This window comes from Pogona vitticeps, chromosome 3 (genome assembly GCF_051106095.1).
Source record: "Pogona vitticeps strain Pit_001003342236 chromosome 3, PviZW2.1, whole genome shotgun sequence".
Classification (NCBI taxonomy): domain Eukaryota; kingdom Metazoa; phylum Chordata; class Lepidosauria; order Squamata; family Agamidae; genus Pogona; species Pogona vitticeps.
The window spans coordinates 447,948-473,483 of record NC_135785.1 but is presented as its reverse complement, the minus strand read 5'-3'; the positions used below and the strand labels follow the sequence as shown (position 1 = coordinate 473,483).

Below are 25,536 nucleotides of genomic sequence, written 5' to 3'. Positions count from 1 at the left end.
AGAACTGGCCTCCCAGCTGTTCCCAGCAGCCGCAGAGGAGGAGGAGGAGGAGGGCCTGAGAATGATGGGCTTCTGGAGGAGCTCTGTGGGATCCGACCGAGGTGCTCCTGTGGGGAATCACAGCTTGGGATCCCACCGCCCCCTAGGGAAATGTCCACCAGGGAAGGAAGTGGCCCGCTCAAGCCTCCGTGGGCAGCCAAACACTGTATAAAGTACTCCAGCATTTCCGGGCTGTTCTCCCCCACCCCACCCCCACCGCTCCAATCAGGAGGAGGCCTGATGATGGCCAGGCCATTTGCGGATGGATGGATGGACAGAGGGATGCATGCACACATCCCACCAGACCTTGCCCATCTTCCTCTCTCTGCTTGGCCAACAAGTTTGGGGAGGCAATGGGGAGCCAAATCACCTCAGCAGACGGAGAGGGGGCTGGGCTTTTGGGGGGAGGGTCCCCCCCTGCTCCCCCACAGCCTTCTGCTTTTACCCCCCAAAAGGCAGGCCTAGTGTGTGGGGAGCAGCCAACTGTTGCAGAGAGAAAACTGGCCACCAACTTGCTCCCTGGTGCAGCAACCAGAGCAGGATGTGAGGGAGCAAAAAAAAAGGGGGTGGGGGGAGAGACAGACTCTGACCCAACCCTACCTGGGAGCTGGTTTGAGTGCCTCCTCATGGTGCAGCTCCTCTCTTTCATGCCATCTTTCCACCAAAGAGGGCCAAGCAGCCAAGGCCACCCTTCCTCCTTGGGCCCCCTCTTGCTCCTTCCACTGGCGCATCTTTGCACCAAACCCCCAAGGGCTTGAAGAATGTGAAGGCCAGGAGGAGGGGCCACAGAAGACGACCCGCAAGGGGAACCGACTGGCCCGTGGCCTGCGGCTGCCCCCCCCCCCCACCAGAGCCGAGACGGCTGTCAGGGTCACTCAGCGTTTCACAATTGTTTCACTGGGTGGACTCAGAGCTGGTACAAGCCACAGGATATGACCCATTGTGTTTTTTTTAAATGCCAGGTTCAAGAGAATCCGCAGACTCCTTCCCTCTGGGAGCCACGAAAGAGTAGACCCAGGGAACCTTCTCCTGGACAAAAGGGCCAGGAACTCCTGGGCACAGAGGCGAGGCACCACAGCCTGCCACGGTGGCAGGAGGGAGGTGGTACGGCCACACCCCGGGTCCGGCTGTGGCTGTAAAAGGCCACCTCCTCTTGTGCAGCTGTTGCTACCTGCCGCAATGAAGTGGGTTGGCTGAAGGGGGGAGACTCCCAGGTTTTAAGATCTTTGGAGGAAGGCCTTCTTCTCACTCAGAGGTGCGACCCTCCCAGCCACCACACCCAGTATGGGCGCAAGAGGCTCCTTCTGGTAGCGGCACCCATACTGAGCGCCCGACGGCCCATTGCAGGCAAACACTTTCCCGTTCCTAGGAGAGACCTCCCCTTCCAAACCTGAACTGGCTGGCTGGGAAATAAAACTTCACAATGGAGGGAGCTGTTGGATGTGTTTTGAATTGTGTTGCATGGTTTTATTTGGTGTTAGCATGTTTACTGCCTTTTCAATATTGCAATGTTTACTGCCTTTTCAATATTGCAATGTTTTAGCTGGATTCTGAAATGTTTGTAAGCTGCATTAAGTTCCTTCCGTGGGAGCAAGGCAGGTTGTAAACTGAATGAATGCATGAGATTTCTTTTTCAGTTGTTTTGAAAAAAACTCAAAAGTCTTATGTGAGATACGGCATCCAAAAGCCAGAGTTCCTTCCCGTGTCAGACTGTGGCCTTTCTCCTGAGCCTTGGGCTTTAGCTTCACCCCCAGCCAACTTCCTTAGAAAAAGGAGCCCTGCTCACGATCTGCTCTGGGGCACCAGGGAACCAATCAAGGCCACAAATTGTGGCCAAAGAGGGAAACCAAAAAGCCCCCCCCCCACCAGCCCATGTTCCTCTGCTCCCAGCCATGCCACCAAGATTTTGCCCCACGGACTGCCCAGCCTACAGGAAAGGAGGGGGCGCGTAGAGAGACCTCCCACTGCCTCCAGCCTTTGAGCTACAACTGGGACAGGAGGGCGGCCGTAGAAAAGAGAGCAACTTGACAGCAGGCCAGGAGAAGCCCACAGGAGAGCAGGCCACGTGGAGGTGCCACATGCCCAGGTCCACACCCAGCCCGAAAGGAGGAAAGAGGGAGCACTCAAGAGCCCAGCCTGGGAGGTGCCAGGACCCTCTGCCTCCAGCAGTTGGACCAGAGTGGAGGAGTGCAGCGCCACACACAGCCCACCTCCTCCCCCCTGCACACACCCGAGGCGGGTCCCCCCCTTCTGCGCAGGTCAAGAAAGGCCAGGGGCTCGACCCCTTAGGGGATCCGACCTCCTTAAGGAACCACCCCCTGGGAAAAAGAGCAAAAGAGGGGCTTGCCCTTAGAATACCCCCGGCTCAGAGAGTCCTGCCCCAAGACGAGGCTGGCCCAGGCAATGCTCGGAAGGGAGCTCTCTCAAACCGGCAAGGACCGTTCGGTGTCCCCCCTCTGCGGAGCGGGCCCTCTCCTCGCCTTCCCCAGCCAGTTGTCAGAAGGGCAGATCCCGCAGGCCCTGCCTTCCCCCAGGAAAAACCTGCCGGCACTAGTCAAGAGGGCCGAGGGGAGGGCAGAGCAGGCCCGCTCCCTCGCTCACAGAGGGGCTCCAAAGAGCAACTCAGCGCCTCCTGGGCATAGCCGTCCGTCGGGGGGGGGGGGGGGGGGGCTGGAGGAGGCTGCCATCCTGGCCAAACCGGCTGGGCGGGGCCTTTGCTGCCCCCTCTCGCTCCCATCAGCTCCACCCAGCTGAACCAAGAGAAAGCGACCGGGGGGGGGGGGCAGCTCTGTCCCCAAAGCGGCTCCTGCCAGACCAGGGAGTCCTGCAGGCAAAGGCCTGCTGGCCTTTAGCGGCAGAACCCTTGGCTTAGGGAGACAGGCCGGGTCTCTTCTGCACTGGCAGGAGGCACCTATGGGGAGACCGTCAGCCACCCACATCCGAGCCGGAGGGAGGGGCTCACCCCGCGGTTGCTCAGAGAGAAAGCAACCCGACCCCTCTGGCTCGCTCGCACCCTTCCAGGAAAACAATACGTCTCTTTTGACCGGCTCTGGGCGGGACCCTCTGTCCCCCCCACACACACACACAAACACACCTCCAGAAAGCTAGAGAAGAGAAAGGAAGTCACCTTTTATTCCCCATTGCCCCCGCCCACACACACACACACCAGAAGAACTGGCTCTTGCGCTCCCTGCTTGCCAGGAAAAGAGCCAAGGGCATCTTCCTAAAGGCCGTGGCTGGCCTGTGAGCAGCCCTTGGGCACGCGGCGGGCAACCCGCTGGAGGGAGCACAGGGTCTGCGAAGAGGAGCTGGCGGGGGTGGGCATGATGGCGAGCGGCTGAGGAGGCCCCCTCCCTCTCCCCACACTCCCGCCAGCCCAGAGAGGAGCACAGTGCCCCCGCACACACACACCGCCCACCCTTCAAGCCTGCAAGTTCTTGGTGAGGCGACGAACTTTCTCCTTCTTGTTCCTGTTGCCGTGTCTCTTCCAGGGCTTTCCGGGGGCCTCCTGCCCGTTGGAGGTGGAGGGCCCTGGCAGGCGGCTGCTTCCGCTGCAGCCCAGCGCAGACGGGCGGCCTCGGGTCAAGGCACGGACATTCCCCTGGGAGAAAGCAGGCAGAGGCCGGATAAGGACAGGGACGACCCAAAGGTAAGGAGAGGGCACAGGAAACAAGGAGGTCTCGTCTCCTCCAGAAAGCTGGAAGACGGTTCTCGCTGCAAGGGCACCCACCGCCACGCACGCTCAGCCACCCACAGGCCCACCTTTGCCCATCAAGGTGGGTCTTCAAAGAGTCAGGCACAACGTCCCTCCAACAACCCCCACCCCCTCCGCCCTGACCCACTGGCCGGGAAGGAGGAGAACTGTCGTCTGAAGCACTGCTGCCTTCATGAGCACACCCACGCTCCTCACCTGATGGAAAAATGCTGCGTCCACAAGGTTTTCTATCTGCTTCCCTTTGGGGTTCCCTCCAGGGTGCAGTCCCACATCCCGCGGTGTGCGTTTGCTTGAGGCCTCCTCTCTGTCCCAGAGTTGGAAGTGGCAGGGGTCAATTCCAGGCGGTGGATGACAGTAAAGCAGTTTACCCTGCAAGTGTCCGACAAGGGGGGTGGGTAGGGGCTGTTTATTGAGAGTCCAAAGGGGGCCAGCTGCACCCATCCGCCAGTGTGATGTAGCTCTCTTCCCCCCCCCCCCGAAAAAAGTACCTATTCAACTCTGGGCATTCCTCTACGCTGGGGCAGAAGGAGAAGGGGCAAGAGCACCAGGGGGCCACACACAGGCCCACCTGGGACACATTTTTGCTGCCTGCAAAGCAACCCCAGACATCCCATCCAAAGCGGGGGGGGGGGGGGAGAGAAACGTGTATTTTTTTAAAAAGCAGGGGAAAAACCAGCCTATTTGGCCTTTGGAGGAGCCACGGCCTGCTCCCGTCCTTCCCCCTCGCCTCCCAAACCCATCCAGGAGCCCCCGTTTGGGCACCTCCTCTTTGGCTCCCCCACCTAACCCTTTTTAGAGGGCCTCCTCTGGCCACTGACAGGCCCTCCCTCTCTGGGGGGAGGAGGTAAGCTGGGAGCTTTATCTGGTCCTCCAGCTTTGCTCATCCATTATTCCCTGAACAAGCATGACTTTCAGCCCATGTGTGACCCACCTCTGAAGAAGAGGCCTGACATTTTTAATGGAGAAAAAAAAAAACACTGTTACTTCAGGCTTTTCTCCGTCTAAAGTATCCCCTACAGATCGTCAGGCTAGGGGTGAAGTAAGAGCTGGCCCGATGGCCCGAGGAGACGGTTCTCTCCCTTTCTCCACGTCTAGACCTCAGTGGTGCTTTGATTGTGTCAATGTCCACGTGCACCCAAAGGTTGGAGCCCCTTGTAACCTAACGGCACTTTGCGGGCACCTCTGTCTACAGAACCTACCATGACGTAGTCCTTCAGGAGGTAGCGGGCCGAGCGGGGCTGATCCGGCTGCCCGTGATCTGTCATGAAGCCTCTCATACCTGTGAGGAAACACGGAAAGGAGGGGAGGAAGACCAGGTGACCTGGGGGGCAAGCAGCTCAGCCATACATGGGAGGCATCTCTACTGGGGAGGGGCAAGGCAAAGGCCTTCCCATCCACCCCCAAAGTACCTCTCTCTCTCTCTCCCTCTCAGTCTACCTGTCTGTCTCTCTGTCTGTCTATCTATCTATCCATCCATCTATTGATCAATCATCTGGGAGCAGAGACAGAGAAGGCCCTCTCCCGAGTCCTCACCACGTCCACCTGGGATCCGACCTCCTTAAGGCACCACCTCCACCAGATGGGGGAAATGCCCGCCTGCGGCACCAGGAACCTGCTAACTATCAGCCAAAGAGGAAGCCAGCCTTCCCAAGGGCCCACGGGGTTGTCACTCACACCCATAAGCCGTGAGCAGCTCCTCCGATGTTGGCGGTCGGTCGGGTGGCTCATCTTCTCGAGGCCGGATGAGGTTGATGCCGTAGGTAGTTTCCAGGATGGGACGGGGGATTCGCTGGCAGATGTAAGCCAATGAAGGAAACATACTGGCAGCAGGGCGGGGGGGGGAAGGCCAGACTTTCCCCCCAAAGAGCCAGATAGACAAGTCCTGTCCCAGACCAGGCATTCAGGGGAAACCCACAGCATCACCCTGGGAGTTGTCCTTTGTAACCTGGAAAAGAGCCTTGACTGTCCAGATCCTCTCCTGAGGCGAGGTTCCGCCTCCCTGCACTTCCTCCCCCTTCTCTTCGTCTCCCCCCACCCCCGGGCACATACATTCTGCATTTCAAGGGCTGTTTACGGGGAGGGAAGTGGGCAGAGCATCCAGACAGAAGACTTGCAGAGGAGTGGGGTGGGTGGAACCCGAGCAGTCCAGCCCAGGTCTTCTTCTTCTTCTTTTGCTCCATCCACAGGACCACCACCAGCCACTACAGCACAACGGCTGGAAGGAGCAGCAGCTGAAAGCCGCCATGGTGACCCAGAGAGGCAGCCCAAAAGGATGAGGGCCAAAGGCAAAAGCCGGGGTGGTGGTGGCCTGTGAGGTCCTCACCGAGCCAGGCCAAGAGGCGGATGCCATGGGGAATTTTGCCAGCTGGGGGGGGACTTCTGGCACAGGCCAGGCTGGCAGGAGACCCGCCCCATCCAGCTGGCACCCAGGCTGCACCACCCACCCATAAACACAGACAACCCCCCCAGGGCACCCTGGGGCCAGAAAGCCTTCCTGTTCACCCTGCCCATCTTGGCCCATCACCCAGCTGCTTTTTGCCAAGGGGAATCCCAGACTTTAGGGCCCCAACACTCTCACCTCCTCTTCGTGGGTGACTTATTTCGAGTAACTTCTCCAATGATGGCTGCATAAGGTGCTGCTTGGCCTACGAACACTGCCTGCTGCCCACCTTCAACCATCCAGAGCTCCCCCAACTGTCTCTCTCCCTTCCCCTCTAACCTCCAGGTTCTTCTTCCCCACCGGAGGCTGCCGGCTCCCCCAGCCCGCTTTGCCAAAATGCAGCCTCATGCAAACACTCTGCAGATTTGTGCACGGCACACCCAGCGGTGTGTGTGTGTGTGTGTGTGTGTGTGTGTGTGTGTGTGTGTGTGTGTGTGTGTGTGTGTGTGTGTGTGTGTGTGTGTGTGTGTGTGTGTGTGTGTGTGTGTGTGTGTGTGTGTGTGTGTGTGTGTGTGTGTGTGTGTGTGTGTGTGTGTGTGTGTGTGTGTGTGTGTGTGTGTGTGTGTGTGTGTGTGTTTCCCGCACACCTTCCCTCTCCCGCCCTGAGCAGTAGAAGGATATGAGGGAGATTGGGGGGACGTGGTCCCTCATCTGGTCGATGGGCAGGATGCCGCTGCAGATCATCTCCGCCTTTGTGGAGACAAAGGAGGGCATCACCAGGCCAGGGCAGTCGCAGAGACAAAGGCCAGGCTCTACGTAGAGCGTCTGCAAAAGAGGAGCCAGCTAAAAATCACACGGGGAGGGAGAGGGCAGCTCAGCAGCCCCTTTGAATACCCTCCAGCGGACTTACTTCAAGCCTTCTTTGGGGCAGCGTTGGGGGGGACTGGGGTATAGGGACCCTTCAAGGCCCAACGCAGCCCCCACTGGGCCTTGCAGAGACATTGCCAGTCCCCTCCCCCGGGCTGCCAGCCTGACCTTATGTGCTGCTGCTGCTGCTGCCCACCTGCCTGTACCTGGAAATGCTTGGTGTGGCCAGGGGTGGCAGAGACGGAGACTTTCTTCTTCCCGAGGATGGTGTTGATGGTTGAGCTTTTTCCAACGTTGGGGTAGCCCACCTAAGAAGGGAAGAGGGGAGCAGCTGACCCTCAGACAGGCCTCGCCAGAGCCTGCCTTGACTTGCTGTGCCGGCGCGCGAGGGGGCCAGCTCCACCCCGGGGTCCCCACCTGGCCAGGGGACGGCGGAGGGTTGACCCGCCTGCCGAGCAAACTCTCCACTAAAAATGGAGCAGGAAGCCGACTTCAAGCCCAAAGCCTGCCTTCCTCTGCCCAAAAGAAGTTTCCCCAGAAAGCCGGCAGTCCTCCTGGCTGGTTGAAAGACGAAGCCACAGACAGACCACAAGGTCGGGCGGTGGGGGGCAGGGGGAGAGCAGCATGCAGAATTCCCACCGGAACTTTAAATAGGCAAACTCTGTGGGAAAAGAGAGGAATGCCCAGAGAAAAGCCACCCTCCTCCCGACAGGCTGCACACACACACACACACACACACCACTCCCAACGCCACCCCCATAGACTGCCTGCCTGGGACCCACCCCCTTCGCCCTTCCCCAGCATAAACCCATAGGTGCTTCTGGTCACAACACCGTACCCTATAAAAAAAACACTCTGCCCACGTTCAGAGTTACCGTTTCCCACTCAAAAGCTGGGCCTGCAAAGCAATTCCACCCCTGGGTGCTGGGTGCACTCCACAAACCTCCCAGTGAGACAGGCCATCTGGGAATTTGGTCTCTGGGTATTCCAGCCCCCCAAAAATAGAAAACACCCTTTCCCAATGCCGAGCCTGCACAACTCAGCACCAGGAAAGCTGGATGGCCTGGCCCAACAACTGGCCTGCTGGTCAGCAAAGTGCAGCTGGCTTAGGACCTTCGTGACCCAAGACCGAGGGCAAGGCGCCGCTGTGGCCACCTCTGCCCCAGAGCTCACACTGGGGCATTGCCCAGTTCTGCACCTCAACACAACAGTCTCACCCTTTGGGGAAGAGGGCAAATATCACACTCTGCCCAGGCTGCCCTCCTCCACGCCCGTCTCCTGAGGCAGCCACCTCAGCTGGCAGGATGAGAGGCCAGCCCTGCTCCTCCAAGCCCTGGGCCAGAGCACATGCTGGGATTTTCTTTCAGAGTAGACAAGAGTGTTTAAGTTGTGGCAGCCGACTGCAGCTAATAAATGCTGTGCCAGCAAAGTGACCGGTCACGCAACCAGCCACGGAACGAGCACCTCGTTAACTGGCCGCCGTTTGCTGTCAGGGCTTATGCATCTTCAGCGACTCTGTGGGAAAATCCCAGCTGGAATCTGGCGGCTTTGCTTTCAGATCTGGACGAAGAGACGGCACAGGAAAAAGGGACGTTGCTGCTGCCAAAGTCTGCACAGAAAGACAGCCCACACCCTCACGGCACCGCCTGGGGTAGGGGTGTGTGTGTGTGTGTGTGTGCACGCACTTGAGCATAGGGTGGGGGGACTCACCAGTCCAACAGTGACCTCTCCCTCTCTGACCTTCCTCTTCCCGGCATGAACCGATCGGAATATCTCCAGAAGCTCCTCCCTTTGCACTAAGCGGCTGCTGTTTCGAACAGGCCGGTCCTGCAAGGGTCCCGGCTTCTGGAGCTCAGGGCCAGCGGTCCGGCCGCCTGAAGGCTCGGCGAAAGCGGTCCCACGGTCTTCCTCTTCGGAGCAGGTCAGCCAGGCCTCCTCCTCGTCCTCCTCCTCCTCACAGTCCTCATACACGTCACTGTCTTCCTCACGGTCACTCTCTTCCGTCTCACTTCCATCCTGGCTGCTCAAGGGGGAGGCTCGCCCTTCCCTCTGGCTGGAAAACTCGGCCTCCAGGCCCGGCTCCTCCACAGCTTCAGCCCCCTGCGCACGAGAGACGCTTTCAGAGAGGGCGTCCCCTCTCCCTCCAGAGGCTGCAGTACAGCAGACCGCATTCTCGGGACGCCCACTGGGCAAGACTGCCACCGGACTGGGGGTTGGCTGTCTGAATGGGAAATGGACTACCCACAGACCTCTCACCTACCGAGCCCTCAAACTAGGATGAAGCTGGTGCTTGCCGCCTCATCACCTGCCTCAGCCGACCAGAGAGCAAAGGAGAGGCTGGGGGTGCCCCCCCCCCGGGTCTAAGCCTGGGATGAGCTCTGTGGGACAGACTGTTCATGGGGGAGGGAAACTAAGAGGCAAACTTTAAGACAGAACAACTTTTAGCATTTCTTAAATGCATGAACACATTTATCGGAGCCATGACTGTTCTCGGAACTCTTTCACTTCTAGAATAAAAATATAGGGGCATCTTCATGCATGCAGACCAACAAGAGAGCATTGTATGAAAACTATACATTTTGAAGGCATGGGCGAGGGTAGCTTAAGAGATCTGGCCACAGGAAAGCAACCACCCCCAGGGCTTTCCGCATCCTGTCCTGACAAGACATCCCAAAGCTACCTTAGAAGCAGCCGCCAGCCGCTTCCCTTCCGCCAGGGCCGACCAGAACACCACTTTCACCCCTTCCTCCTCAAAGAATCGGGCCCAGGCAGAGCGCTGCTCCTCGCTCAGCAGGTCGGCTTTGTTCAAGAGAATGAGGTTCTCTTTCTCTGGGCTAATCTCTCTGGCGTAAAGTTCCTACAAGGTACAAAGAAGGCCAAGCCACCATCACTCTTCTGTTCATGCAGAGAAACGGGAGTGAGACCCCCCGAGAACCCCCCCTCTCATCCCCATCCTCCCCACAGAAGAGGAACGAGCGGCACTTTCTCCCAGGAGTTCAAGGAGCGCTCAGTTCCCCAGACGGACAGGCAGACGACACCCACACAGCCCCACCAGGCCTGATCGGCTTCCCCCGCACAGCGTTCCTGGCACTTGGAAGTGGAACCCATCAGAGGACAAACCGCTGAAGGAAAAGGCCCGCTTCCAGGAGCGAAGGCCAGGTCACCCTCGGCTGCCGGGCAGCGCCAGTGGGAAGACAAGAGTTGCTCCCATACCCTGCCCAGGGGTCCCCCAGAGGCAGAAACAGAACGCTGGGCTGGAGAGACTTTCGCTTGCATCCGAGGGGCAGAGTGTCTTTTGCTGTTTCATTCGGAATTCATTCCAGCCTCCTTACTTACTCCATGGGCTCCAAGACAGCCTCCCCCCCCCCCCAGCTGACAATATGAAAAGGCACGTGGAAGATTCAGATCTGCTGGAGTAAGGAAACGAAACGAGGCCGAGGGCCCGCGCCCAGAGTCACGGGCCCCCTTACGGCCTGGCCGAGAGGACACAGGACTCCTTTTAGCCAGGAAGAGGGCCAGCCCTCCGAGGCACCAGATGGAGCAGCGGCCTCCCAAGGCACATCGGGATGGTTTCACCTACCAAGTCTGGGCATCTGAACAAAAGGGGGTTCCTGGCATCTACTATCTGCACCACCACGTCACTGCAAAAGGAAAGGAAAAGGGCCACTCATTTCCCTGTTCGCTTGCTAGCTTATTAACAAACGTCTAGGCTGCCCCACTTGGTGAAATACTAGTCAGCTACTCAGGGCGGTTTACATGTTTGAGTTTAGGGAACCACTCATCACACACACACACACACACACACACACACCATGTAAGGCATGTGTGTGTGTGTGTGTGTGTGTGACAGGGCCGGTGTGGCAGCCACAGCAAACACAAAGGCCAGGGGCCTTGAGGGCAGTTGCACACGGTTATCACCCAAGCTCCACAGATTGTGTCACCCTTCCTGCACCAGTCCCTTTCTTTTTATTATTATTATTTTAATTAAATAAACATAAAACATAGACAACATAAACCTAAAACTACAATAAAATACAATTACATAATACACCAGTGCCACCTTCGCCCTCAGGGCTAGTATTTATAATATTTTTCAATTCTGTTCAATCCATTTTCTCTCCAAAAATTCATTGTTTCTTCCCTCCGCATATACTCCTTCCCTCTACGAAATAAATATTCCAGGAATACACTCCATGTTTTCTTAAAGTCATTATATTTTTGATAGGCCTCTTCTTACTTTCATGTCACATGTCAATTTATCATTAATTGCCCTATCCCATAATTCTCTATACCATTCATCTAAATTAATTTGGTTCTCATTTATCCACTTTCTTGCAAATACAGTATTAACCCTGCTGCCGTAACCATTATTACAATTAAATCTTTATTTTCTTTCAGCAGTTGATCATATTCAATAAGGCCATTGACATTTGAATATTTAATCCAGATATTTCCCTTATTTCTTTAAAATTTTGTTTCCTTCCTTTCTTTCTTTCTTTCTGATGTCACATAACCACCACATATGTAAATACGTCCCTTTCTCTTTTTTACACCTCCAACATAGTGACGATATTTACCATAGTCAGTTTTACTGGCATTAAATACCATCTCCATATTAACTTATGACAATTTTCCTTTAGCCTTCCAGACATACAGTTGTGCCACTCTTAACGATTATCCTGTATAACGACGAATCTGCTTCACGATGTGTTTTAATGGTTTTTTTTTCGCTTTGCAACGATCGGTTCCCTGGTTCGGGAACTGATTCTTCGCATTACTACGATCAAAACAGCTGATCGTTGGGTTTTCAAAATGGCCGCCGGCTGCTCAAAATGGCTCCCCGCTGTTTTTAGGAGGCATTTTTCGCTTAACAGGCACCCGAAAATGGCCGCCGTATAGAGGATCTTCGCTGGATGAGCAGGTATTCAGCCCATTGGAATGCATTGAACAGTTTTCAATGCATTTCAATGGGCTTTTTTATTTCAATGGGCTTTTTTATTTTACTTGACATTTTCGCTCTACAGCGATTTTACTGGAACGAATTAACATCATCAAGCGAGGCACCACTGTATTCTTCATAATTCTTTTATCCCAGTCCCTTTCAATAACTTTTTCTACCAGCAAATGCTTCTGCCAGCCACCGTCCATAACATGGACGTGAACGCATCACCTGAAGGGAGGAACTTGCCATGGCCCTGATTGTAGCGCCACAAGCCTCTTGGCAGGGAGTTCCAGGGACCACTGTTTGCAAAAGGGAGCCTGTGAGCCTCACCTTCTTTCAAGGACTCGCCACAGCTGACGCCAAAAATCCAAATTCCGTTCAAAGGGGGTTAAAAGTAGCTTGTGTTCCTCCTCTAGCCTGGAAGGGGGGGGGGAGAGGAGGAGGAATACATAACAGTGGGGAGGTTTAAGAAGTCACAAATGACCCACAGATCCAATCATTTTAAAGCAGCTGTTTTCCAGCTGCTATAATCACAACACCCAGAATGACATTAGCTTCTCATGAGGGGAACACCATCTATCTACAGGGCCTGCCAACATTCATCCACTATGGATCAGAACGGTGGGGAAATCAGGACACACACAGTAGAAACCCCAGCCAAAGGGCCCGTCCCTCGTACCCGCTCTTCTGCAAGGACCAGAGAGACCTGCCCCTTTGGCCTGCCAGGGGATTTAGAAGCCACCATGACCACTTGCAATCTCCCGAAAGGACTGCCGGAGTGCATCTTCTCATACGGCCATCATCATGGTCCTCCTCTCCATGGGCCGAGCCTGTGATTCAGAACCCAAGTGAGCCCTGTCACATTTGTGGCTCCCTTGTGCACATATTTCCCTTCGCCCTCAGGAGATACGCCAGGCACCTTCGCCAGGCAGCCACGTTTCTTCACACAGGCATCTGGGGCCTTTCATGCTGTTCTAATGATCACAAGGGCTTTTAACACTTAATGCATCATGGTGTGCATTAATTGGTTATCAACTAGATCAGACTAATTTCAAGAAATTTAACCCTATTCTTTCAACTGTATTTACATTTTGCAGTATCACTTGTAAAATACTTTGTGGCTACAGCTGACAGAAGCTGGGGTCTAACAACGGCTGGAGGGCCAGATTCTGTTCACCCCAAGCGACAACTGGCATTCTGCTTCAGGTTAAACAGGGAAGGCATAAGCTCCTGTCCCTTTGTGAGACTGGAGGCGAGAAACCAGCTGTTCTCACGGGAGTGCCGTTTCGTCCCCTCTCCATAGAGAAAGGGGTGCAAATTTCACCTGTGACCCGCCCCCAAAAGACCGAGGCTAGAAAAACAGACCCTGTGCCTATGGACAAGAAATTACACATGTTGACGGTTGAGGAGAGCAGGAAATTGTTGGCAGGAAAGGAACGAAAACCCCAGGTAGAGGCGGATTTGCGGATATAAAGGGGGGAGAAGGGGAAGTGCCTCCAGGTTGGGAATGGATATGAATGAAGGATCTATGGATGGGGACGTGGGAAAGGCTCCGTATGCCAAAAGAAGGGGCAGATTATAGGAGAAGGAAGGAGGCGACACCCCGAGACCTTCCTACTGGGGTGAGATGTGTTGTAATATTCAATATGTAACATGTCTTTTCTCTTGAATGGATAACCTTGGAAGGAACCTCATGTGTTCCCTGTAGTTAATCAGCCTTACAAATGTAGTTTGTTTCAGCCTCACATTCACACCCTCCCTCGTACGGTGCGAAGCTACGTGCAAGGCAGAACCTTTTGAGTTTGCCTACTTATTGGCGTTACCTTGACTGCTGTTGCATATTTTGCTCAATTGTATATGGTATGTAATATGTTTTTAGATGTTATGTTTATTTGCTAGGGATCCCCGTGTACCTTTTCCCTAAGAGGCTTAGATAAAGTATATATTTAAAACAACTTATCTCGGTGTCTCACAACCTCCTTTATAAATTACACAACAAGATGGAGGCGAAAGAGTGGAGGAGAAAGCTGAGGGAAGAAAAGGAGTATGTTGAGAGGGAAAGGAGGGAGAGGATTGAATGAAGGGTGATGGAGACCCAGATGAGGGGGTACCTGTCAAAACATGGCAGACCCTTACGCCCTCCTGGGAACCAGCCTGGATGGACCTCCAGGACAAGGATACAATACCCCTAATGGAAGGGGAATCCGGACCATTACTGAACTCTAACCTGACAATGGACTGCCAGGACCCTGGAACTCTGTTGGGGGAAACCCCTTTAAAGAAGAAAAATGGAAGCCCCTCTCTGATCCATTGTTAGGTAAAGGTAAAGGTTCCCCTTGATAATTTCTTTTTTGTCCAGTCGTGTTCGACTCTAGGGGGCGGTGCTCATCCCCGTTTCCAAGCCATAGAGCCAGTGTTTTGTCCGAAGACAATCTTCCGTGGTCGCATGGCCAGTGCGACTTAGACACGGAATGCCGTGACCTTCCCACCGAGGTGGTCCCTATTTATCTACTTGCATTTGCATGCTTTCGAACCGCTAGGTTGGCAGGAGCTGGGACAAGCGACAGGAGCTCACTCCGTTGCGTGGATTCGATCTTACGACTGCAGGTCTTCTGACCCTGCAGCACAGGCTTCTGCGGTTTAGCCCGCAGCGCCGCCACGATCCATTGTTAGGAGGTGATAAAGGTTGGAACGCATTTGCCGATACTGAATTTCTGTTAAATACAGCAATAAACGTTACTCCAATTTCTAAACCTCGCAAGTCTGCTGATTTATTTGGAGAAAAGGAGGAGCCCCTCTTAGAACCCTCAGACCCTTGCAGAATGCTAGGGAGCAAGGGGGCCCAACAAGGGAGCACCCGGGCACACTCACCGGGCAAGCTGTCTCCTCCACGCCAGGAAGCTGTCTCTCTCTGCTTGGTTCAACACTTCAGGACTAGTATGCTGGTCCCAGGGTGGCCTAAAGGAACCACGAAAGGAAAAGGGAATGAAGTTAGAGAAGGCATGGGGTGGCTCGTGAACTAGCAGCTGATGCATCCAAGAGAATATTTGGAAGTTCCCTGTAAGATCCTATAGGCAAAGGTTCCCCTTGACATTTAGTCTAGTCCTATCTGACTCTAGCGGGTGGTGCTCACCCCCATTTCCAAGCCATAGAGCCAGCGTAGCGTTTGTCCATAGATTATTTCCGTGGTCACATGGACAGTGCGAGTAGACACGGATGCCATTACCTTCCCACCGTGGTGGTATCTATCTACTCGCATTTTACATGTTTTTGAACTGCTAGGTTAGCAGGAGCCGGGACAAGTGATGGGAACTCCTTGTGTCGTGTGGATTCAAACTGCTGATCTTCTGACCTTGCAGTCCAGAGGATTTTACGGTTTAAACTGCAGCGCCACCACATCCCTTTACTCTATATACACATTGATTAAAAAAAGGAAATTGCAAATTACAGAAATAAAAATAAAATAAAATACAAACTCAATAGTAACTACACGATACGCAATAAATGTTTCCCACTCACGCCATCTTCACTCATGGGACTACAGTGGGGTCTTGACTTGAGAACTTAATCTGTATTGGAAGGCGGTTCTCAAGTCAAAAAGTTCTCAAGTCAAATCTGCATTTCCCATAGGAATGCATTGAGAACCATTTGATCCGTATCTGCTCTTTTCCGTTCATAGAAACTAATGGGAAGCTGCTATTCCGCCTTTGACCACTAGAGGGGGATATTTTGTTTCTTTTTTTCTTAGGTCAAGAAAGGTTCAGGGAAGGCAGGGAAAATACAGTCCAGGCAGGACAGTACCAGGCAGTCCGAAGACTGTCTCCCAATCCACTCTCTAAACGCTGGGAGGAGTGAGGAAGCAGACAGGCACCCTTTTCACTGGCCAACAGTTAACTGAAAGTTCAAATTTTGCACTTTCCCTGCCTCCCACGTGGTTTTTTTCAGTTCTTAACTCAAATCTAAGTACTTAAGTCAATATTTTCCTATGAGAGTGGTTCTTAAGTCAAAATGTTCTTAACTCGAGCCGTTCTTAAGTCAAGACCCCACTGTAGTTAAACAATAATATCAATTTCTACCACTTTTCACGCTATTCCTCTCCAAAAATACATTGATTCTTCTGCTGGCATACAGCCTTTCTCCTTCGAAAAGACATACTCCATGTACAAATTCCATACATCTTTCAGAACATTAGACTTTACCATTCTTGTTCTTATTTTCATTTCACATGCTAACTTACCATTAAACTGCTAAACTCCACATTTCTTTATAACAATCTTCTTTTTTTTTTTTTATTAATTTCTTTTATTTATAATTTAAAAAGTACAAAAAATAATAATAAAAAAACCAAAAAATACAGAATACCTACTACTACAAAAAAACAAACTGTAAATTACGAAACTATAAATTACAAAACATAACAGTGAACCCATCACCCTCAGGACTAGCATTACACTTCTTTCCATCCATTTTCATTCCAAAATTTCAATGTTTCTTCACTCGGTGTATACCCCCTCCCTCTCCGAAATACATGTTCTAAAAATACGTTCCATATTTTTTTAAAGTCATTATTTTTCATTTGGCCCCTGCTTATTTTCATATCGCATGTCAGTTTATCATTAATAGCCATATCCCACAATTCTCTATACCATTCCTCAAGGTTAAATTGATTTTCATTTCTCCAATTCCTTGCCATAATTATCCTTGCAGCCGTAATCATTATTATTATTAAATCCTTATTTTCATTCACCAATTGCTCTTTACTCAAATTCAATAAAGCTGTTATTGGGGACATTGAAATATTCAATCCCATAATTTCAGTTATTTCCCTAAATATTACTTTCCATTCTTTCTTTCTTTTTTCACATAGCCACCACATATGTAAATACGTCCCCTTCTCTTTTTTACAACTCCAACATAATGAAAGAACAGTAAAGAACAGATTTAAGGAACTAGATTTGGTGGACAGAGTGCCTGAAGAACTTTGGATAGAGGCTCGTAACATTGTCCAGGAGGCAGCAACGAAAACCATCCCAAAGAAAAGGAAATGCAAGAAAGCAAAGTGGCTGTCCAACGAGGCCTTAGAAATAGCAGAGAGGAGAAGGGAAGCAAAATGCAAGGGAGATAGGGAAAGTTACAGAAACTTGAATGCAGACTTCCAAAGAATAGCAAGGAGAGACAAGAGGGCCTTCTTAAATGAACAATGCAAAGAAATAGAGGAAGATAACAGAAAAGGAAAGACCAGAGATCTGTTCAGGAAAATTGGACATATTAGAGGAACATTTTGCGCAAAGATGAACATGATAAAAGACAAAAATGGGAGGGACCTAACAGAAGCAGAAGACGTCAAGAAGAGGTGGCAAGAATACACGGAGGAATTATATCAGAAAGATGTGGATATCCCGGACAACCCAGACAATGTAGTTGCTGACCTTGAGCCAGACATCCTGGAGAGCGAAGTCAAGTGGGCCTTAGAAAGCCTGGCTAACAACAAGGCCAGTGGAGGTGATGGCATTCCAGTTGAACTATTTAAAATCTTGAAAGATGATGCTGTTAAGGTGCTACATTCAATATGCCAGCAAGTTTGGAAAACTCAACAGTGGCCAGAGGATTGGAAAAGATCAGTCTACATCCCAATCCCAAAGAAAGGCAGTGCCAAAGAATGCTCCAACTACCGTACAATTGCACTCATTTCGCACGCTAGCAAGGTTATGCTCAAAATCCTACAAGGTAGGCTTCAGCAGTATGTGGACCGAGAACTCCCAGAAGTACAAGCTGGATTCCGAAGAGGCAGAGGAACTCGAGACCAAATTGCTAACTTGCGCTGGATTATGGAGAAAGCCAGAGAGTTCCAGAAAAATATCTACTTCTGCTTCATTGACTATGCGAAAGCCTTTGACTGTGTGGACCACAGCAAACTATGGCAAGTTCTTAAAGAAATGGGAGTGCCTGACCACTTTATCTGTCTCCTGAGAAACCTATATGTGGGACAGGAAGCAACAGTTAGAACTGGTCATGGAACAACTGAGTGGTTCAAAATTGGGAAAGGAGTACGGCAAGGCTGTATATTGTCCCCCAGCTTATTTAACTTATATGCAGAATACATCATGCGGAAGGCTGGACTGGAAGAAACCCAAGCCGGAATTAAGATTGCCGGAAGAAATATCAACAACCTCCGATATGCAGATGATACGACTCTGATCGCAGAAAGTGAGGAGGAATTAAAGAACCTTGTAATGAGAGTGAAAGAGGAGAGTGCAAAAAACGGTCTGAAACTCAACATCAAAAAAACTAAGATCATGGCCACTGGTCCCATCACCTCCTGGAAAATAGAAGGGGAAGATATGGAGGCAGTGTCAAATTTTATCTTCCTGGGCTCCATGATCACTGCAGATGGAGACAGCAGCCCTGAAATTAAAAGGCGCCTTCTTCTTGGGAGGAAAGCGATGACAAATCTGGACAGCATCTTGAAAAGCAGAGACATCACCTTGCCAACAAAAGTCCGAATAGTCAAAGCTATGGTTTTTCCTGTCGTGATGTATGGAAGTGAGAGCTGGACCATAAAGAAAGCAGACCGCCGAAGAATTGATGCCTTTGAATTGTGGTGCTGGAGGAGGCTCTTGAGAATCCCCTGGACTGCAAGGAGAACAAACCTATCAGTTCTAAAGGAAATCAACCCTGAGTGCTCACTGGAAGGACAGATCCTGAAGCTGAGGCTCCAGTACTTTGGCCATCTAATGAGAAGAAAAGACTCCCTGGAAAAGACCCTGATGTTGGGAAAGTGTGATGGCAAGAGGAGAAGGGGACGACCGAGGATGAGATGGCTGGACAGTGTCTGCGAAGCAACCAACATGAACCTGACACAACTCCGGGAGGCAGTAGAAGACAGGAGGGCCTGGCGTGCTCTGGTCCATGGGGTCACGAAGAGTCGGACACGATTAAACGACTAAACACAACATAATGATGACACAGTTTTATCCATCATATTCATTTTGACCGGCGTTAAATACCACCTCCATATTACTTTATAGCAGTTTTCTTTTATCCTTACTGACATGTTCTTCATAATTCTCTGATCCCATATTTTATCCCATTCTTCTCCTATTACTTCTTCATCCAAATCATTTTGCCATTGCATTTTTAACCCTACAGTACCCTGTTCTACTTGATTTAATAATTTATATATTTGACTTACAGTTCCTTTTCTTTCTGTTTTTTCCTCTGATTTCAATCTTTTTTCTATAATTTCTTCAAATTTTGTCATTTTTCTACCTTTCCCTTCTTTAGTATACCATTCTCTTGTCCACTTTTCTAATTGAATTAGATTTAACCATGAATACCCTTCTCCCCCTAATATCTTTTTTATATCCCCTTTTTCTTTTATCTTCTCTGTCCAGTCTTTTAATCTACTTATCTGTTTGCTTTTTAATACATTCTTTAAATTTTTTAAATTTTCTGGGAAATTCCTTAAATCCACTACCTGAGATAAAGGAGATATCTGTGGACTCAATACCTCTCTAAATTCCTTCCAATTTTCCAACATGTTTCTTAAAAACGGATTTTTAATCTTTTTTATCCCTTCTGCAATTTTCTTTTTAAACAAGATACTTTCCACAGTTTCTCGTATTCCTTCCATCTCAATATCCATCCAAATTAAATTTTTATTATCCTTAATTATATCTGGGATATGTCTAAGCTGATTCGCTACATAGTATAATTTTATATTAGGTAATCCAAGACCTCCCTTTTTTTGTGCTACATACCATAATTTTTTATTAATCCTCCCTCGTTTATTTCCATTGCAATAACAATTTATCATTATCTGCCATTCTTTTAATTGTTTTTCTGTAATCTTTATAGGGAGCATCCAAAATATAAAATTTAATTTAGGGATTATTTTCATTTTACATAATGCAACTCTACCAAACCATGAAATTTTTAATTTCTGATATTCCTTTATCCTTCCAGTTATCTCTGTTTTTAATCTATACAAATTTATTTTGATTATTTCTTGTAGGTTCCAAGTTATATTAATCCCCAAATATTTCATAACCTTTCCTATTTTACCTTCAAATATTGTTTTCACTTTATTTTCCTCTTCGTCTGAATGGTTTAACAATAAACATTCGGACTTCCCCCAGTTTATCCTTAATCCCATTATACTCTCAAATTCCTTCAAATGTATTTTCAACCTTTCAATTGTTTCAACTGGATTATTAACTATTAATAATGTGTCATCGGCAAATAAATTTATCTTACCATTCTCTTTATTATCTACCCCTCTAATTTGTTTATCTTCTCTAATTATCTGTGCCAAAATTTCAATTATCATTGTAAAAAGTACTGGAGATAGGGGGCAACCTTGTCTAGTGCCCCGACCTAAGTATATTGTTTCAGTGATACCATCGTTCACTATAACCTTAGCTGTATTCTGAGAATAAAGTTGGTGAATTATATGATTGAAATTAGATCCAAACCCTAAATACTTAATTAATGTCTTCAATGACTCCCATTCCACTGAATCAAAAGCTTTAAATATATCTAGTGATATTACTCCCGCCTTAGAATTACTTTCTTTCGCCAAGTTCATTACATTAAGTACCCTCCTCATTAAATCAGACATTTGCCTACCAAGTATAAATCCATTTTGGTCTTTTTCAATATATTTCCACATAAAACTATTCAATCTTTTTGCCATTATTGCCGTAAATATCTTAGCATCCTGATTTATCAATGATATTGGCCTATATGCATCCATGTTTGCAGGGTTTTTATCTGGTTTCAGTATTAAAACTATAAGTGATTCTCTCCATGAAAGTGGGATTTCTTCTCCCTTTAATATCTTATTAAATAACTCTTTTAATTTTGGTATAAGGATCTTTTTAAATACTTTATAATACTCTGGGCCTAGCCCATCTGTTCCAGGGGTCTTTCCTACTTTTAAACTGTTTATAATTTCCTCTATTTCCTTTTCCGTAATCATCTGCTCCATGACATTTTTATCATCATCTGAGATTTTTTTATTAAAATTATTTTTAATATACTCTTCAATTTTTATAGTGGAAGGATTTTTACTGGTATATAAAGTTTTGTGAAACATTTGAAAAGCTTCAAGCTTCTCCTTTGTTTTATTACATCTTTCCCCCTTCATATCTTGTATTACTCCTATATTACTTTTATTCTTTTTTTTAGAAGACGCATTAGCTAATAATTTAGAATTCTTATTACTAAATTCAAAATAATTTCTTTTTAAATATATTAAATTTCTTTGTACCTTTTCTAAATGAATTCCTTCCAGTTCCTTTCTCTTTGCTTGTAATTCTATTATTGCTTTTTTATCCCTAGTTTTTATAACTATCTTTTCTAATTCCTTTATATTATCTTCTAATTCCTGTATTCTTTCCCCCTGTTTTTTCTTTATCATGTATGACATTTTACATGCATACCCTCTTGCCACAGATTTCATTGCATCCCATATTACCTTAGTTTGACTTCCCCCTTTCTCATTTATTTCCCATGTTTCATATAGATCCTTTTGAAATTTTTCAATTAGGTTTGGATTTCTAAATATCCTCGTATCCATTTTCCACCTATTTACCACTTTATAATCACATTTAATCATCAACTCCATTTTCACTCTGGCGTGGTCTGAAATTTGTATAACATCAATAACTGTTTCATTTACTCTAGGAAGCAAGTCATTAGACACAAATATATAATCTATCCTTGAATATGTGTTGTGCACCTGTGAGCTGAAAGAAAATCTTCTTTCATCCCCTTTTAACTCTCTCCATACATCTTTCAAATCAGTTCTACTTATTAATCTATTAAAACCTGTAGTTTTAGATTTCCTTTCCCCAGTCTGCAGCTTTGATTTATCTTTCGCCAAATCCATTACCATATTGAAATCTCCTGCTAATATTACTGACCCTTTTCTCAATTTATCCAACTTTCCCAATATATTTTCTAAAAATTCTTCTTGTCGCTCATTAGGTGCATACACATTTACAAGCGTAATCTCTTCCCCTCTCACTTTCCCTTGTATTATCAAGTATCTTCCTTGAGTATCTTTTTCTATTTTTTCAATCTGAAATTCACACTTTTTTGAAATTAATATTGCCACGCCTCGAGATTTAGAGGTTCCAAATGATTTTTCATAAATTTGAATCCATTTACCTTTCAGTTCATTGACACCTTCCTGTTTTTGATGAGTTTCTTGCAGAAATACAATATCATTATTACTTTTATTCAAAACACTCTGTATCTTAGCCCTCTTTGAGTTAGATCCAAGGCCTTTTACATTCCATGTAAGAAAATTTAAATATTTAACCATATTTCAATTTACTTGTTACTATTTTTTTTACTAATACTAGTCCTGATTGGTGTACCCTTGCTCCCCTTATTACGAAACAAAAAACTAAACACAAAAATAAGCATAAACATAAAATCCTACTACCTTTACCTACTCCCCCCACTACTAATATTTCTCCCCCCCATACTTCGCAAAATTTCTTCCGGTCTTCTCTACTGACCCTGGGGAGGGGGGACAATCTTCAAGATTAATTTCTTTGTCACTCTTCCAAATTCTTTGCAAATATTTATCTTGCTACCGTAATCATTATAACAACTAACTCTTTCTGTTCTTTTTTCAAATGATCATTCTTAAATTGTATGCAGGAGAGCAATGACTGGTTATATCTGAATATAACATCCAATAATATTCTAATTCCCTTCAAAAGCAGTATCTATTCTTTCTGTCTTATTTCACATGTCCATCACATATGCATATAAGTCCCTTTTTCCTTTCTGCATCTCCAGTATTGAGATGGTATATTTTTATTTATTACAGTGGTGCCTAGCATAACGAGTGCACCATTTAACGACGAATCTGCATAGCGATCTATTTTTTTAGAGGGTGCGAAAATGGCGGTGCTATGGAGGAACTTCGTTGAACGGTGAGTTTGGGCCCCATAGGAATGCATTAAACGAAGTTTAATGCGTTCCTATGGGTTTTTCCGTTCCGTTTAGCAATGTTTCCACATAGCGATGATTAATCCGGAACGGATTATTGTCGCTATGCAGGGCACCATTGTATGTTCAGTCTTAGTGGAGTTAAATACCATCTCTATGCTTGTTATTGTTTAGTAATTAAGTCGTGTCCAATTCTTCATGACCCCAGGACCAGAGCATGCCAGGCCCTCCTGTCTACCACTGCCTCTAGGAGTTGGGTCAAATTCGTGCTGGTCGCTTCGATGACCCTGTCCAGCCATCTCGTCCTCTGTCATCTCCTTCTCCTCTTGCCTTCACACTTTCCCAACATTCTTTTCCAGACCCTGAATCTCCATGCTACCTTATATCAATTTTCTTTTACCCTTATAGACATATTCTGCATTATTCTTTCTGACCGTCTCCTATTCCAGTTGTCTTCCTTTAATCTCATCCTCAAAATCCTACTGCCACTGGTTTTTCGTTGTTGCTTGATTGAATCCTGAATATACTAATGTTTATAAATTTTACTAATTATTGGTTGTCGTAGGTTTTTTAGGCCAAACATGAAGGCCTTGAAAGCCTTCAATAATACATATTACTAACTATTCCCTTTCTTTTGCTTCTTTTTTCTTGATGTTTGTTCAATAACCAAATTTTATCAATTTTAAATTTTTTTATTAATTAAGGAAAAACAATAATGACAATACTAACACCAAGTGTACATATATATTGTACAAAAATCGCCCCCACCCCCCGGTGCCATCATCAACCTTACGACCAGGATTTTTTCAGTTTTCTAAGCTCACCTACGTTTCTAGTCCACTCTCTAGTCCAACTTTCCATTTGGAGTATATTTGACCAAGATATTCCCTCTTCTTCCTCCATTTCCTTTTTTTACCATACTTCTAATGCTTAACATCTCTTGACATAAAGTATAACATCCTTGTGATAGACAGTTGTGTGTCAGGATCCACATCATGACTAATTATATTTAGCAACAATAGGACACCAGCAACACCCTCAAATCTTTCAGCACATTGATCCTAAAACTGCGAAAACACTGCCATCAATGCCAAACAACAGGGCTGGGAGGGCAAAATATAAAATGTTAACACCCCACCCACCCATCCTGGCAGCAAAAGACTTGCCTTCTTGGAATGCACAGGAATTGCTTGTTTTGCTCCTGCAGGTCTTGAATGTTTTTGGTCTCTTCTGCTGTTGGGAGCCCAGTATGAGCTTCTGCAGAAACTATTTTGATATTCAATTTCTCTACAAAACAACAGAAAACATTCAGCAGCAATATAAGAGTCAGGATTTGGAAAACTGTCATTCATGCTTGGACGATAACTCACCTGCCACAAATTCGGTGCCTGCCAGTTCAGCTGTGGCCAGGAACTCTTCCAGCGAGTCCTGCTCTGTGACAGACTGAAGGTTGAGGCGTCCCCAGTCATACCCGTCGTTCAGTTCACTGGTGTGCAGCTGTGGAAGGAAAAGCTCAAGTCAAGCCCAGCAGGTCCATCAGCTCAAGGGCTGGCACTTTGGGGTCCATCCTTTGCCTGGAGAACGGGAGCCCAGACTGGCTCCCAAGACACCCACCAGCTTAGAGTGGCAAGCCCGCTTATCCCTGGCATCCTCCAGCTTGTAGTGTGTTTCCCCGAAAAGAAGACAGGGTCTTATATTAATTTTTGCTCCAAAAAACGCATTAACGCTTAGTTTCAGGGAATGTTTTTTTTCATGTACAACAATCTACATTTATTCAAATACATTCAAGTCATCTTCTGGTGGCTGCACAAGTGTGGAGGGCGGGGCTTCACTGAACTGGGGCTCATTTTGGGGGTAGGACTCATATTAGGAGCATCCTGAAAAATCATACAGTACTAGGGTTTTTCAGGTTAGGTTTTATTTTCGGGGAAACAGGGTAGGATGTGTGCAGAAATTGCCCCAGGGAACACCTGACTTCCAAGGGCGGCTGTCCAGGGACCAAGAACCGCCTCCCCTCCGCCATCCGGGGGGAGGGGTCAGCGGCAGGCGGCCTTTTAACTCGGGGGTCCAAGTCCTCAAGCACGAAGGGACTGAGAAAGAGCGTCCTGAGTATCCGCCTGACGCTGCCCCCCCGCCGGCCCCGAAGGCCTTCCCGCCCCCTCTCGCTGCGGGGAGTTTGGGGATTGGCACCGGGCGAGCCTCCACCCTCGGGAGCAGTCTACCCTGAGGGAGAGGAGCGGAGCCCAGCCTCGCTCAGCGCCAGGGCCGGGCCAGCCTGGGACGGAGGGTCTCTTTGCTTCTCCCTTTCTCTGACGCCCCACCACCCTCCAGCCCCCCCACGGGGAGAAGGGAGGGAAGGAAGGGTCGTGGGGGGGGGAGGCGGAAGATAAAACCCTTCCCTCCGCCCGCCCACCTACCCATCCGGCCCCAGCCTGGCGGCTCCCACGGCCCTGCGTGCGCTGCCGGATGAGGGCCCGGCCGAGCCCCGGCGAAGCCGTCGTCTTCTTTTTCCCCATGCTGCCGCCGCCGCCGCCGCCGCCGCGGTAAGAGGGGGACCGCAGCTCGAGAGCACGCATCCGGGTCACGTGGCGGCGCTCGGCTAATAGGCTTCTCCGGCTGGGCACG

The 25,536-nt window shown here is 48.6% G+C and overlaps 1 protein-coding gene across 1 annotated transcript; it reads right to left on the bottom strand.

Moving 5' to 3' along the window:
• Positions 1 to 3,148: 3,148 nt before the first annotated feature.
• On the bottom strand, positions 3,149 to 25,492 carry LSG1 (large 60S subunit nuclear export GTPase 1). The gene is made up of 14 exons (XM_078389695.1): positions 25,329 to 25,492; positions 24,282 to 24,408; positions 24,078 to 24,198; positions 14,815 to 14,901; positions 12,274 to 12,360; positions 10,582 to 10,642; positions 9,682 to 9,858; positions 8,712 to 9,101; positions 7,208 to 7,309; positions 6,817 to 6,959; positions 5,429 to 5,553; positions 4,954 to 5,033; positions 3,950 to 4,123; positions 3,149 to 3,640 (listed from the first exon to the last, which is right to left on the bottom strand). Exons 1-14 carry the CDS (start codon positions 25,485 to 25,487, stop codon positions 3,461 to 3,463), a joined length of 2,013 nt encoding a protein of 670 aa, XP_078245821.1. The 5' UTR covers positions 25,488 to 25,492; the 3' UTR covers positions 3,149 to 3,460.
• Positions 25,493 to 25,536: the final 44 nt, after the last annotated feature.

Coding starts and splice junctions, on each gene's coding strand:
- LSG1 (XM_078389695.1), bottom strand. CDS start 25,487: ATGCGTGCTCTCGAGCTGCGGTCCCCCTCTTACCGCGGCGGCGGCGGC. Junction 10,643..12,273: donor TGGCGAGTCCTTGAAAGAAG/GTGAGGCTCACA, acceptor TTCCTTTTGCAG/TGACGTGGTGGTGCAGATAG. Junction 4,124..4,953: donor TCCTGAAGGACTACGTCATG/GTAGGTTCTGTA, acceptor GGACACTTGCAG/GGTAAACTGCTTTACTGTCA.